This window comes from Cnephaeus nilssonii (assembly GCF_951640355.1).
Source record: "Cnephaeus nilssonii genome assembly, chromosome: 2".
Taxonomy (NCBI): domain Eukaryota; kingdom Metazoa; phylum Chordata; class Mammalia; order Chiroptera; family Vespertilionidae; genus Cnephaeus; species Cnephaeus nilssonii.
Window position 1 is genome coordinate 13,925,421 of NC_137073.1, and position 14,781 is coordinate 13,940,201.

The 14,781-nt window shown below is 63.1% G+C and overlaps 1 protein-coding gene across 4 annotated transcripts; it reads left to right on the forward strand.

Annotated features, from left to right (window-relative positions):
• Positions 1–5,251: 5,251 nt before the first annotated feature.
• Positions 5,252–14,679, forward strand: BAIAP3 (BAI1 associated protein 3; the record flags this gene model as incomplete). Of its 4 annotated transcripts, none has more annotated exons than XM_079793253.1 (33): positions 5,252–5,382; positions 5,586–5,673; positions 5,849–5,929; positions 6,266–6,373; positions 6,743–6,802; positions 6,924–6,990; positions 7,094–7,289; positions 7,558–7,602; positions 7,718–7,795; positions 7,881–7,983; positions 8,279–8,386; positions 8,473–8,568; positions 8,691–8,794; positions 9,117–9,237; positions 9,647–9,771; positions 9,849–9,939; positions 10,100–10,156; positions 10,265–10,362; positions 10,468–10,519; positions 10,608–10,738; positions 11,017–11,140; positions 11,219–11,359; positions 11,450–11,542; positions 11,660–11,851; positions 11,931–11,999; positions 12,093–12,172; positions 12,238–12,346; positions 12,732–12,803; positions 12,891–12,971; positions 13,050–13,170; positions 13,246–13,369; positions 13,446–13,651; positions 13,727–14,679. In XM_079793253.1, 33 exons carry the CDS (start codon positions 5,252–5,254, stop codon positions 13,828–13,830), a joined length of 3,456 nt encoding a protein of 1,151 aa, XP_079649379.1. In that variant the 3' UTR covers positions 13,831–14,679. The 4 variants fall into 4 exon arrangements, with proteins under 4 accessions (XP_079649379.1, XP_079649380.1, XP_079649381.1 ...); XM_079793254.1 differs by having other exon boundaries at positions 6,335–6,373; XM_079793255.1 differs by having other exon boundaries at positions 6,350–6,373.
• Between the last annotated feature and the right edge of the window lie 102 nt (positions 14,680–14,781).

Consider the following 14,781-nt stretch of genomic DNA (forward strand, 5'->3'; position numbering starts at 1 on the left):
ATTGGCCTTCAGAGTGCTTATCCAGAGCCGGGTGTTTTTCTCCTGGCCCTAGGAGGGAAAGCCGCCGCCACACACACACACACACACACACACACACACACACACACACGTGCCAGGCGCTTTCCTGTCAGAAGCCCGGAGGGTATGACCCCCACGTCCCCACCAGCTCCACAGAGCCCAGACCTCTAGGCAGAATGTTGTGCCCTAACACCTGCTGTGATGTGACCCTGTCAGGTCTGGGGCAGAGAAGCCAGGGTGACGCTGACTCAGGGGGGCCTGACCTCAGCCTCGGAGTAGGTGGGGAGAAGGAAGGGATCAGCTACAAATGGGACCATCGCTCCAGCCCCTGGAAGTGTGTGTGGAGGGAAGTCCTAGGGCTCCTCCTTTCCTAGGGAAACAGGCTCAGGGCTAAGCGTGGGACCCAGCCTGTTGCTGTGTGGCCCTAGACAAGCCCTGTCCCCTCTCTGGGCCTCAGTTCACTTATCTACAGAGAACAGTGGTGAAGTCTCGGGGGGCCTTCTGCCATCTGGCTGGTTAATTAGTTTCAGGGCTGGTGCCTCTGATGCCACTGGCCCCACCTCTGGATCCCCCAGGGCATGGGTGGGTGGTGCAAGCAGGGGCCTCCTCCCCTAGCAGCAGCCCCTCCTAACTTCCTGTTTACAGCCGCTACAGAGTCTCAGTTCTTCCTCCCAAGCCATTATGATCACCATGGCAACCGGACTGGTGTTTGTTCCAACAGGTTGATAGAATCTGACATAAAATTGCAGGGGTGGGGGCACCAGTTCCAAGATCCTGGCGCAGGACCTGCCAGTCCCCCAGGGAAGGACAGGCTGCCCTCATACCGATGGCTGTACCCTGCAGAAGGAAGCCCAGGAGCAGCTGGTGGCACGGCGTCCGGCCCCCTCTCCTGCTTCCGTGACTCATCTCTGTCCCAGGCAGCCCATGCATATCCTGAACAGCCTCTGCCCTCACCTGCCTGGCTGTGCTGGGTCAGGGTGGAAGTAGGGCCTCGGGACAGAGCTTATAGGAAAACCTAACCTGCAATTCTGTCCCCCGACCCTGCAATGCAGTCTCTAATCCCCTGCAGTGCTCTCTCTCTCTCTCTCTCTCTCTCTCTCTCTCTCTCTCACACACACACACACACACACACACACACACACACACACACGGTAGTTCTTGGTTTCATCCTACAAGGATGGGTGGGTATATGGCAGCATGATGTGAGTCTGGGTCTGGAAGCTGTGACAGGTGGTAGCCCCATCAGAGAGAGGCCCGCCCCACCCCTGTGTAGGGGAGAAGCACCCTGTAAGTGGGCGATTCGCTGAAAGATGTGGTGGTTAAGGTTGGTGCCTCCCTACGTGGAGCTATGCTCTGGAGCCCTGTTACTCCAGCCTTTGGGTCTCCCTTCAGCTTGCCTGACCCCTGGCCTTCCCAGAGAGAACTGCCCTTGCCTCTGAGCCTGAACTGTGGGTCCAGGCTTGTGTTTCTGTCCTCTGGGGTGAAAACTCCAAATCTCTGTCTGACCCCCAAGGACAAGGTGCTGTGAGGATCCAGCAGGGTGAGCCAAAAGCAGGGCTGGGATCCAGGGACCCTGTGCACCTCAGGAACAGAAGCTCTGCACAGCCCCCCCCCCCCCCCCCCCCCCCGGTTCTCCAGGGTGGCCCGGACGCCCAGCAGCACTGGAGCTTGTAGAAATGCAGACGGCCCGCCCCAGCCCAGACTTTTGGAATCAGTAGCTTTGGGGTGGGCCGTCAATCTGTGTTAACAAGCTCCCCAGGTGACTGCGGTCAAGTCTCAGAATGCTGAGTGGATATGAAATGGGGAGCCCAAAAGGGACCCTAATAGTGGGCTGGGAAATGCGCGGGTGGGGTCCAGCTCAGGCCCTGGGGTTCCACAGGCTGTGTGACCAGGACTGGCTCAACCTGGGGTGCATGGGGCCTCATCTGGACCCTGGGGACGATCACCTCAACAGGTAGTCAAGGTCGTTGTGGGGTATCCTGGGTTGATGACTGCAGCACCCCTTACCCCTGGTGTGGACTCCCCCCCCCCCCCCCCCCTTGAGAGGAGGGAGCTGTTAGGCCCGAGGTGGCGAAGTCCCCAGGCCCAGGCCTGCTCCAGGTTGCCACAGGGGACACGCCGGGCTGGGAGGATGACTGGGAGGTGGCTGCACAGCCCTTCCCCAAAAGTCTCTTGTTCGGTTCCGGTGACTCTGGCCTCGGGAGGGGCTCCTGACGCAGAGCTGAGCCTGCTTTCAGGTCGGCACCAACCGATGGGTTGACTGACAGCTCTGCGCCCCGGTCCCTGCGGGAGGGAGCTCCCTGGCCCGGCCCTGGGAGAGCCGGGACCCTCGCCCGCAGGGACCCTCGCCCGGCCTCGCTCACCGTAGGGGACGCGGGGGTGCACGGGAAGGGGAGGGGGCGTGCGGGGGTGGGCCCGCAGGGGCGGGGCGAGCAGGCCAGGTCCCGCCCCCACCCCCGGCCGCAGCCGCGGTGGGTCAGCTGCGCTCAGTCGTAGGCGCGCCTGGCTGCGAGCGGTCGCTGTCCAGGGCGTCCCGGAGTGTCCGTGCGAGAAGGGGGCCCTCGGGGACCCCATCCCCACCCGCAGGACCCCAAGCCCACGGTGAGTGTTGCGACTCCATCTCGCGCCGTCGAAGCTTGGCCGGCGCCCACCCTGATGGACCTGGGACGCCGACCCCTCCAACTCCGGCGAGGGTCCCTCCCGGCGGCACTGGGAGGCCCCCAGGCGGAGGGCGGCGGGAGGTCGCAAAGACTCGCCCCCGGACCCGGGGAAACTGAGGCCGGTGCGAGCTCGCAGGAGCAGGTCTCCGGCATTTCTTCCCGCGCCCCGCTGTGCGCCCTCCCCTGGGGGCACAGGAGCGGGAGGGGTCGGGGTAGGGGCGGCCGGTCAGTCTGTCGCGGGGGTGGGGTCTGGCCGAGGACCCTGAAGACGCTCTGCGGTGTTTCCCAGGCAACCGGCCGGGAAGGAAGACGCCCCGGCACACCGTCCCTCCCACCCTCGCACGATCCTCGTACGACCCTGGCCTCCCCGAAATCCGCGTCAGTGAAGCCCTGCCCGAGCTTCACCTACGCAAGGGTGCTAGGGGGTTAAAAATATACACACTCATCTGATCATCTTCCGAACTTCCTGGACCACCGTCCCTCCACTGGGGGAAAGACCCCGACAAAACTGGTGGGGGCCCCGGCTCCCGTGGGCAGCACGGAGGGGGTCGGGAGGGAGGGTGTCAGTGAGAGGAGTGGGGGGTGGGGGGATGTTGCATGGAGAACGTTGCGTCGCAACAGGTGAGTAAGGACGGTAAGAGGGGACCTCGAAGGAAGAACGGGGTGAAATTTTTTCATGCGTTCATTCCAGAAGCATCTAGCTACCCTTGACAGCTGGTCTCGGGCTTCATGGAGCTCTGAGAACACCTGCAGAGCTGGTTAAAATTCAGACCCCTAGGCCCCTCCCCCAGGGACTAGGTTGGGATGAGACCCCAGGGAGCAGCGTTTGCAATGGGCATTGCCCTAGGGTGGTGCAGGGCAGCACTGTCTGGGAGGCACGGGAGGATGGGGGCCAGGAATCAATGAAAAAGAGGGAAAGGGGGAGTAGGGGCCAGGCTGGAAAGAGAAGACCGAGAAGATGGCATGGAGAACTAGCATGTGAGGCCAGACATCCTGCCACTCCCTGCCCCCTACCCCCAAGTTGCCAGGGACCTGGTTACTGTGAGAAGGGCACCCAGTGCTCAGAAGGTGTCTCCTCCCTCTGAGGATGCCCAGCTGGCCACTGGGGACACTGCCTGAGGAGACCCGTCTGGCTTTTTGGTCCAGCTCGGCTGCCCCAGGCTCACCTGCCTCAGAACCACCGAGAGGCTAGCGGAGAGAGCCTGGCCCGGAGCCTTGGGTTTGAATCCTGGCTCTGAGCAAGTCACCCCAGGCCTGGGCTGTGAAATGGGGCATCCACTTTGCAGAATTGTCATTTCCCATCCAACCCGGGCCTTGAAGACAGCCAGGGGACCAAGCAGACCTGACCATTTGGCTTGGCCCAGGGCCACCATGGCTGGCCTCAGTTTGCTTGTTGGACCAGAGGGAGCTGATTCTGGCCTTGGTGCCTGGGCACTAGCAGGGATGTTCTGTGCTGCTGTCCAGGTCCATTGGGGCCCATCACACAGGTAGAGGGCTCTGTAGCTCTGTGCCAGGCTCACTCCTGCCCCATATGGGCTGAGGGGCCTTGGAGCCGGTGAGTGCTTTCTGGGGGGGGGGGGGGGGGTGGCCACACGCCCACTGTTGAAGCTCTGGGTGAGGTGCTGGTTGTCTCCCAGGGCCAAGGCTGTTGGGTGCCACGAGATCATCACCTGCCCAGGCAGCCCAGGATCCCAGGGGAACCTGCGGGGTCTCTGAGCACTCAGAATGAGCCATCACTCCCAGACGCCTGTGCCCAAACACCACTGTTGCCCCCATCTTGGCAATGGGCTAAGGGAGTAAGGAGGTACCGGTCAGAAGAGAGGTAGGGTGGCCCACCTAGACCCCAGGACTCAGGTGTGCCAGGAGCTTAGTGCTTGGACACAGAAGCCAGGGGGACCTGGCCTCCACCGCAGGCTACCTGCTGGCTCTGTGGCCTTGGCAGTTTCCTAACCCGGGGGCCTCAGTTTCCTCATCCAGATGAGGGGAACAGAGCAGCACCCCTCTCCAGGGCTGAGCATTATGCTGAGTGGAAAATACAGGTAGGGTGCTCCCCACCACCACCTTGAACATTTGGCTCTCACAGACACCTCCATCCCTGCAGCTCAGGCCACTGGGCTCCTGCGTCACGTTTGTCTGTGAGATGTGGAGCCCCTGTAGCCCCTGTCACATGCAGACACAGCAGCTGGCGGTTGCCCTGGCAACAGCTCAAGCAGCAGCTGGGCTGCTACTCCGGCTTTGGGGGCTGCAGAGGGAGCAGCCCCTTCCACTCAAGTGAAAATGACAGTGGCCCTCTGCCCAGGCTGATGACTTAGACCAGGTGACTTGGCACAGTCCAGGGTAGGGGGTGACCTCCGGGCCTCTGCCCTCCCACCCCCTGCCTCTGGTGGCCATGATAGTCCAGCATCTCTTTCCCAGAGGTGCCCTCTCCTCCTGCCTCAGGCTGTTCCCAGGATCATGGCTTCTGTAGGTTTTTGGTTCATTTAGTCGTTGCTAAATCTGTTGTGCGATGCTTATTGGGGACTGTACGGATGACCGGAAGGCACGGCCGTGCTCTCTGCCCGCAGGCACCCACCATGTCCACCTTGCTGGAGATCAAGAGCAGTGTGCTCAGGCAGGTGCAGGTCTGCCCATCCTTCCGCCGGAGGACTGAGGAGGAGCCGGGGAGCGCCAGTGCTGACCCGCAGGAGCCTGCCACTGGGGCCTGGTGGGTGCCCCATGGCCCAGAGGGAGCCTAGGAGGGTCTGTGCCCAAGAGCATGGGGTGCCCTGTGGACATCACGCGGTGCCCCAAGGCGTGCCTTTAGTCATGTGGGCTGGTGGCTGGTCCTGAGCCGGCAGCGTGCTGTGTGCTGTGAGCCCTGAGCTTTGGGGAGGGTCTGTTGATCCCAAGCCTGGCCTTTCTCGGCAGGAAACCAGGGGATGGGGTGGAGTTCTTCACCCAGATGCGCCTCATCCTGAAGAAGGGGGAAGGCAGGCGGAGCCTGCCGTGCCCTGAGGTGAGGATGGATTTTGGATACTGCTGTGTAGCATGGGGGGCACTGTGCCAGGCCTCCTCACCTGCCCCCTCCACATCTGGCCTCCACCCCTCCATTCCCTCCCTGGATCACCCCCTGCCCAGCCAGCCACAGGACCCCCACCTTCGGAGACCCTCACCCCAGCACCCCCTCTTAGGTCCTATTGCGCAGCAACTCACCAGCCCCCGCCGAGCCTGTGGACCCCAACCGTGGCCTGAGAGCCCTGACCCAGGAGGAGGTAAGAGGGATGGGGTTCTGGCCCTAGGGCGAGGCTGTGAGCACCTGTTGTGTGCCAGGCTCAGAGTCTGGGACTCGGTGGACAGTAAAGGTGTCTGGGGTGGTGGGCCAGGCCTCCCATGCAAGTGAGTAAGGAGCAGGGGTCAGGGATGAGTAGGAGCCCCCAGAAGAGGGCTAGGCAGGTGCAAAGGCACTGAGGCGGGGAGTGGATCTCTGCCCGTGGGAGGGGCTGCTGAGGGCTGGGGCTGGACACATGGAGGGTGGGCCCAAGGAGCCTGAAGGGAGACAGGGGTGTGGTGGCAAGGGACTGAGGGTGTGCTCCCCACACCACCCACAGGTGGAGATGCTCTATGAGGAAGCCTTGTACACCGTCCTCTATCGAGCAGGAACCATGGGCCCCGACCAAGTGGACGACCAGGAGGCCCTACTGAGCTACCTTCAGCAGGTGAGCCCCATTGAAAAGGAATGGGACCACTGCCCACCGCTGACCTCACTGTCAATCACCTGAACAACACACACATGTGCACCATGTACACAACATACACATACGTGTGTGTGCACAGACAGACACACATACAGGCTGACTGGCACACCAGAAGGATGGACACACACACACACACACACACACACACACACACAGAAGGGTAGAAAGAAGGACAGGCAGACACATCTTTCCTCTCACCCGTGCGCTGCCCCCACCCATGACATTTGCAGTCAGGCATCCCTGCCTGGGGCCATGCCTGAGGTCCCCACGGCGATGGCCAGCCTTGCTTTGGGGGCCAGCTGGGCCCTCACGCCTGCCTGCCCTCCACAGGTGTTTGGCACCAGCCCCGAGGAGCATGCAGAGGCCATCGAGAGGGTGAAGAAGGCCAAGGTGAGGCTGCCACCTGCCTGTGCGGAGCTGACCGGCCACGTGCCCATGGTCAAGGACTTGGGTGGAGGGCACAGGGCAGGGCTGAACCCCTAGAGGCTCCCCAGCACCTCTCTGCCCACAGGCCCCCACATATGCCCTGAAAGTGTCCGTCATGCGGGCCAAGAACCTGCTGGCCAAAGACCCCAACGGTGAGTGAGGACTGGCCCGGACGTGTTGGCTGCTCCCAGGCCTGGTTACTATGGAGAGGAGGAGGGCCTGTGATCGGGGACTGAGGTTCCTACTGTGCCCCAGGCTTCAGTGACCCGTACTGCATGCTGGGCATCCTGTCAGCCTCGGGCACCCCACGGGAGCCAGGCCCGCACAAGGAGCAGCGCTTCAGCTTCCGAAAGGGTGCCAAGCGTGGCAGCCCGCTGCCAGCTAAGTGCATCCAGGTCACCGAGGTCAAGAGCAGCACCCTGAACCCTGTCTGGAAGGAGCACTTCCTCTTGTAAGCCCCCTCACGCAGCAGATGGTCAGGAAGGCATGGCCTGCAGTGCCAGCCCAGCCCTGGGGTACACGGGGGTGGCTGTGACCAGTGCCCACCTAGGAAACCAGGGTGGCTTCATATGCCCACTTGCTAGAGGGGAAACTAAGTCTCAGAGAGATTCGTGTCCTCAGGGCCACACAGCCTGTCATGGACTCTTCCCCGTGTCTCCTAAAATGGTCCCTGCCCAGCCCTGGGCAGGCCCTCACGGATATTTCTGTTTTCCTTGTAGTGAGATTGAGGATGTCAGCACGGACCAGCTGCACCTAGACATCTGGTATAGACCCTGTGCCCTGCAGGCAGGGGGTGTGGGTGCCTCGGGGCTGAGGGTAGTGGGAGGGGGCACTCAGGGCTGGGCTGGGCTCGACAAGCCGGCTGCCCCCCTTCCTCAGGGACCATGACGATGATGTGTCCCTGGTGGAGGCATGCAGGAAGCTAAATGAAGTCATCGGCCTGAAGGGCATGAGCAGGTACCGCGGGTGGGACCCTTGTGCCCTCCCAGTGGTGGTGGCTCCCCAGAGACCACATGTGTGATGCCCGCCCTGCTGTGCTCAGGTATTTCAAACAGATTGTCAAGTCAGCCCGTGCAAATGGGAAGGCCGGGCCCACAGAGGACCACACTGATGACTTCCTGGGGTGCCTCAACATACCCATCGGGGTGAGTGGGTGCAGAGGCTTCACTCACGGAACACCTGCTTGCGGGTGCCTCGGCTCCTGGCGTACTGCCAGTGGCTGTGTCCTGTAATCCCCCCAAGTCTTCCATCCTTCTTGGGCCATGGGGGGAAACCTCACTGAAGGGCGCGCAGGACCAGTCTCCTTGGGACTCTGTCCGGGCACCCCCGAGTGCTCACTCTGTGCTAGTCACCCCAGTCCACTGGGAAGCGTGGAGGCCTGTGTTCTCCCCACAGCCCCACAGCCTCCGAGAAATACCAGTCTGAATCCCCTTCCTGCAGGAGGTGCCCGTGGCTGGTGAGGACCGATGGTTCAAGCTGGAACCACGCTCCAGCGCCTCCCGCGTGCAGGGAGACTGCCAGCTAGTGCTCAAGCTGATCACCACGCAGGTGGGGAGCCGTGGGGAACCGTGGGGACCCCGGCCCTGCACCCCAGCCCATGGCTCGGGCACCTGATGAAGGGCCCTGTGTTCCAGAGGGATACGGGCATGAGCCAGCGCGGGCGGTCGGGCTTCCTGTCCTATCTGCTGCTGCTCAGCCGACTGCTGCAGTTCGAGCACCGAGCCGAGGAGGTAGAGGCGCCCTCGGGTCCCCGCGGCAGCTGGGCACGGCCTGGGGAAGGCAAGCGACGGGGACCGCAAGCGGGAGGGGATGGGAGTCTCCCACCTCCACCCACGCCCCGTCCCTCCCCCAGCCCAACTCCAGCAGCTGGCGGGGCGAGCTCAGCGCGCCGGCGGCCACTGTGCTCTGCCTGCACGGCGCTCAAAGCAACCTGTCTGCTCTGCAACTGGCGGTGCTGTGAGTGGGCGGGGCGCACGACGAAGGGCGGGGCGGTGGCATTGGTTGGGCGGGGCATGAGCAGGCCATTCCCGTGAGTGGGCGGGGCGGTGGCGTTGGTTGGGCGGGGCATGAGCCGGCCATTCCCGTGAGTGGGCGGGGCGGTGGCGTTGGTTGGGCGGGGCATGAGCAGGCCATTCCCGTGAGTGGGCGGGGCGGTGGCGTTGGTTGGGCGGGGCATGAGCAGGCCGTTCCCGTGAGTGGGCGGGGCGCTTGAAGGTCTCTTGGACGTGGGGTCCTGCCCGACACCTCTGCCCTGGCTTTGGGCTGGGGGCTCTCACAGGCACTGGCAGGTCAGCAGCCGCCACCATCAGACCTGCACACTGGACTATGGCTACCTGCTGGGGCTGCTGGAGGACATGCAGGCGCACTGGGAAGAGGCGGCCTCACTGCCCCAGGAGCAGGTGGACTTGGCCGTGCGGCCTGAAAATGTTCCTGGAGGGCGTGCTGTGCGCCTGCTCGGGCTGGGGCCGGCAGTGAGGGGCAGTCCTCTCTTCGTTGGGTCCGTGTCCCGCGAGGGAGTTGATTTGGGAAAGAGCAAGTGGTGTGCAATACTGCGATAGGGATGGGTTGGAGGAGGTCCTATCAGTAGGTGAACAGCAGAGGGAGTTCTGGGCGCTGCAGAGACAGAGCAGAGGGAGCAGCGGGTGGTGCAAACGCTAGGGGTGGCTGTGGAGGCTGAGGCTGGAGAGGGCAGCAGGAAGAGGTGAATCGGGCTGGAGGCTGCTCCTCAGGGCAAAGCTTTGCTGACTCGCTGGCCCGGCCCCGGGGGAGGACCCGAGGGATCAGTTCTGAAGGGCCCTGTGCCCCCAGGAGGAGAGCCTGGCCGACAGCTTCTCCGCCTTCTCCGAGTTCGCGCTGCGGCTGCTGCGCCAGCTCCGGGACTACTTCCCTGCCACCAACAGCACAGCCATACGACGCCTGGAGCTGCTGCTCAAGTGGGTGCCGCTGCCAGCACCGGTGGGGTAGGGGACCAGGTGGGGCAGCCAGCAGTCAGCTGTGGCTCCTCAACCAGGTGTCTGGACAAGCTGCAGCTCTTCCAGCCTTCCTTTGAAGTCTGCCCCTTCGAGACGGAGCTGAACACGGACATCACTGCTGCCCTGAAAGTGCGTGTTAGCCTGGTCAGGGCTAACTGCCCGGCCCCGCCCCGCCCCTGCCCAGCACCTCTTGGCTACCAGTGCCCCACCCTCTGGCCCTGGACCTGCTGTAACCCAGGCCCTCTGCCCTTCTCCCCTCCCCATACTGCCTCCATGGCTTTCCTTGCAGAGAGGAAACCGGGAATGGTTTGACAGGCTCCTGAACGCCAAGAGTCCTCGCGAGCAGGTACGGCTCAAAGAGGGTATGGCCTTGGGGAGAGGGGGGGAGGGAGTGTGGCAGGTGGGCGCAGGCCAAAAGGTCAGTGTGAACAGTGTGAACCCTGCTTCCTTGCAGCCGGGACTGCAGCGACTTGCTGGGCTGGTTGAGCTGGTTGACGCCATCTATGAGGACCTGCAGTCCTGCTACAGCATCTATGCCAGCCTCTTCCACAGGTGGCGCCCAGGGCTCTTCCTGCCGCCCCTGCACCCAGCCCCCCAAGTGCTGCCACTGGGGCCAGGGGCCGGGGTGAGCAGGTGTCTGAGATGTGTCTTTTGCAGCATCATCAAGATCGACTTCTTCACCCTCACCTTCCGGCAGCTGGAGCGTCTGGTGAGGCAGGGGGATGGGGAGAGGCTTTCTGGCTGGGAAGGGCCTGGTTTCCTTGCTGCTGGCAGCTTGACTGCACCGTTCTGGGCAGGTAGCTGAGGAGGTGTGGGTACTGACGGAGGACCTGAGCTCCAAAATGACCCTCGAGGTGGCGTCCCGGCTCTTCGAGCTCTACCTGTCCCTGGCTGACATCCAGCGCTTTTGGAGCAGCATCCTGGGCCGGTGGGTGTCCGGTCCCTTACCCCTCCCTTTCCCCCCTCCACCACCTACTCCCTCCCTTACTCCCCCCTCCACCACCTACTCCCTCCACCACCTACTCTCTCCCTCCTTGCACCTGTTCCCCTCCCTCACCTGCCCCTCTCCCGTGTTCTCTAGTTTCCTCCTGGAGGGCTCTGGAACAGGAGGCTCTCCTGGGTACTCCTTAGGTCAGGGGCCCTAGGCCATGCCGGCTCAGGGTGCCTGAGGTGGGCGTGCTTTGACCGGCTGGCCTCCTGCTGCAGGGACAGCCGCTCCCTGGCCCTGGTCGGCATCCACGTCCCATTCCTACCTGCCGTGAAGCTTTGGCTGCAGGTGCTGCGGGACCAGGCCAAATGGAGGCTTCAGGGAGCTGTGGATGTGGACACAGTGAGTGAGCACCTGGCTCGAGGGTACTGGGACCCATCCAGGGCCCCCCAAAACCCAGGCTGCCTTTCGCCTTTCCAGCTGGAGCCTATGGAGAACTCCAAGCACAGCAGCTCTGTAGCCACGGCAAGTCTCTGCTTCAGCCACATCCAGGAGCTGTGGACCTGCTTAGCATGGCCAGACCCTGTCCAGGCCCAGGGGCTGGGCACCCAGCTTAGCCAGGTGGGAACTCCAGCCCGAGAATAGGTCGGGGTCCGCAGGGGCAGCAGGGCCAGGTGTGGCCACAGCTCTCGCGCCCCTGTGTCCTACCAGGACCTGTGTGAGGCTGCCCTCTTCTACACTCAGCTGCTGCGGAAGAAGGTGGACACTCAGCCCAGGGCCTCAGGCGAGGCAGTGAGCGAGCCGGTGAGTGGGCTGGCAGGCAGGTGGATGGGGGTAGGAGGTGGTTGGGGCCCCCATCTGACCACAGGAACACTAACCTCCCCCCACCCCCACCCCACATACTCCGGCGCCTCTCTCCAGCTCTGCGTGGTCCTCAACAATGTGGAGCTCCTGCGCCGGGCGGTTGGCCAGGCACTGCGAGGCCTGGCATGGCCAGAGGGGGCCTCGGGGCTCACGGGAGGGCTGCCGCGCTCCCTGCTCAACTGCACACAGGCCCTGGACGAGGACCTGCAGCGGGAGGCCTGCACTGTGACTGCGCACCTGACCTCCAAGGTGGGCAAGGAAGGTGGGATGGGGACCGGCTCCCCCTCCACCCCCACTCCCCTCCGTGCTGAGCACTGCTCTCCCTCAGATGGTGGGTGACATCAGAAAGTATGTGCAGCACATCAGCCTCTCCCCTGACTCCATCCAGAACGACGAGGTGAGTGACTGGCCGGCTGAGGGCTCAGCCCGGTGGGGAGTGTGTGTGTGGGGGGGCCCAGGTGCAGTCTGGCCCTGAGGACCCTCCCCGCAGGCTGTGGCCCCGCTCATGAAATACCTAGATGAGAAGCTGGCCCTGCTGAACGCCTTGCTGGTGAAGGAGAACCTGAACAGGTATGGACTGGGCCGGGTGGAGCAGGGCGGGCCAGGGTCCAGTTACAGATGCTGTGTCCCTGCAGGGTGCTGGAGGCCCTCTGGGAGCTGCTTTTGCAGGCCATTCTGCAGGCGCTGGGCACCAACCTTGACGTCTCTGCCGACTTCTACAGCCGCTTCCACTTCACATTGGAGGTAGGACCTTGTGGAGGTGCCCCCTGTGCTGGGCTGCAGGGGGAAAGGCTGCTGCCCTCCTCTGGGCCCCGCTGCCCCAGGCCAAGATGCATTGGCTTGCCAAGTCCGGACAGCTCTTCCTCTAAGCACCCACCAGGGCATTTCCTCCCGGCCAGCCCACCTGGGTCAGCAGCACCTGCGCTACCTGTTAAGGCAGTGCCTGGCCGCAGGCACCAGCATTTCCCCAAGCTCTGGGGGCTTTTGCTATGCCCCTGGTGTGAGAGGTGGCTCTGCCCCGGGCTCCCAAGGTCCTGGTGCTATGCAAACTCAAGGCTCCACCTGTCTTGGGGCTCTGTCCCCAGCACACGCCACAATCTGACGTCTCTCCCTTCTTGCTCTGCCCTAGGCCCTGGTCACTTTCTTCCACGCAGACGGACAGGGTCTGCCCCTGGAGAACCTGAGGGATGGAAGCTACAAGGTGAGGCCTGACCTGGGCCACTGCCCCGCACTAGCCCCCGTGCCTTCAGGGAGGAGGTGGCGTCCACCTTCTCTCCTCTCCCCGCAGAGGCTGGAGGAGGAGCTGCGCCTACACAAGTGCTCCACCCGCGAGTGCATTGAGCAGTATTACCTGGACAAACTCAAGCAGGTACGTGGTCCGGGAGTGGGCACATGGCCTCACCCCTGAGCCCATGCTGAGCTCACGGGCCCGCCGGCCTTCTTGCAGAGGTCACTAGAGCATAACCGGTGCGGGCGCCTGAGTGTGCGCTGCTACTACGAGGCAGCTGAGCAGCGGCTGGTGGTGGAAGTGCTGCACGCTGCCGACCTGCTCCCCCTGGACGCTAATGGTAAGGGGCAGAGGCACGGCGAGGTGGGTCAGGCCAGTGGGATGGTGGCAGGCTGCTCACAGCCCTGTCCCCCAGGTCTGAGTGACCCCTTTGTGATCGTGGAGCTGGGCCCACCGCACTTTTTCCCGCTGGTCCACAGCCAGAGGACCCAGGTCAAAAGCCGGACACTGCACCCGGTGTATGATGAACTCTTCTACTTGTGAGTGTTGCCCCGCCTGCCCAACGCCCAGCCAAGCAGGGAGCAAGGCTCTGGGTGACCCCTCCGCCTCCTGCAGCTCCGTGCCAGCAGACGCGTGCCGCCGTCGTGGCGCCTGTGTGCTCTTCACGGTCATGGATCACGACTGGCTGTCCACCAACGACTTTGCAGGGGAGGCAGCTCTCGGCTTGGGCAGCATCGGCGGCATTGTGCGGCCCCAGGTCGGGGGGAGCACGAGGTCTGGGCAGCCCATCACCCTGCACCTGCGCCGGCCCAGAGCCCAGGGTAAGTGGGGAACCGGGGGGCAGAGGGTCTAAGGGCTGGCAGGGCCTGATGCTACCCCTGCCCTCCTGCCTGCAGTGAGGTCTGCACTAAGGATGCTGGAGGGCCGTACCAACCGGGAGGCACAGGAGTTTGTCAAGAGACTCAGGGAGCTGGAGAAATTCATGGAGGCGGACCCATGAGACCCCTGCAGCTGCGAGCCCCAGAACCCCCCCAAGTTCCCACGATGTCATCTCACCTTGTGACCAGCTTAGTGCAGCCAGAGCTGTGGTGCCCCCTCGCCTGCTATGTGGCGTTCGTGCTATAGCTGGGTCCCCCAGCTCCTGTCTGCCCTGGTGTGTCCATGTGGTATATGCCATGAACTCCCTGCACCCAGCAAGCACGCCCCCCCCCCCGCCCCCTAGACAGGGAATACAGGAAGCCTGGCCACCAGGTGAGCTTCCCCACCTGCCTCCTGGGGGGTCCCATTGCCCCCAGGCACTCAATTCCCAGTGCAGGGGGCTTTGCCCCCCAGGGGACATTAGGTCATGTTTGGAGACATTTTTATTTGTCACACCTGGAGGTTGAAGGGGATGCTTCTGGTACCAGTGGACAAAGTTCAGGGGTTCTGCTTAATATCCTGCAGTAAACCAGACAGTACTCTCCCCAACTAAGAATGGTCCATCCCCAATGTCACCAGTGTTGCAGCCGAGTTGTCTTAGAAGTTGGGGTTGGGGGGAGGGCGCTCACTAGGCTGAGAGGCAGGAAGGCTAGGGTTTGAGTCTGAACAACCCAAACCTTGGAGTGAAGCAGCTCCCAGGGCACCAGGTGGAGGGAGAAAGTGACGGCCACAGTGTTCTCAGCTTCTCTGGGCTCTAGAACCCTCCACCCACGAAGGGCATGTAGAGGTTTGCTAAGAATATCATAGGTCTCCAGCCCCCCACCTGGATCCCAGGCCCAGGAAAGGGTCCCTGGAATCCCTCTATGAGGCTGGTGGGTCAGTGTAAGGGTCTCCATGCTGGCTTCTGCTTTCACGTACACATTCGCTCCCACACAAGACCTACTCCATGGCCTGCCTTCCCCACTGTCCAGACCTTTCCAGCCAGGGTCTGCCTCACTAGAGGCTGAGAGTTCCCCCAAGCGCCCAGGCCAAG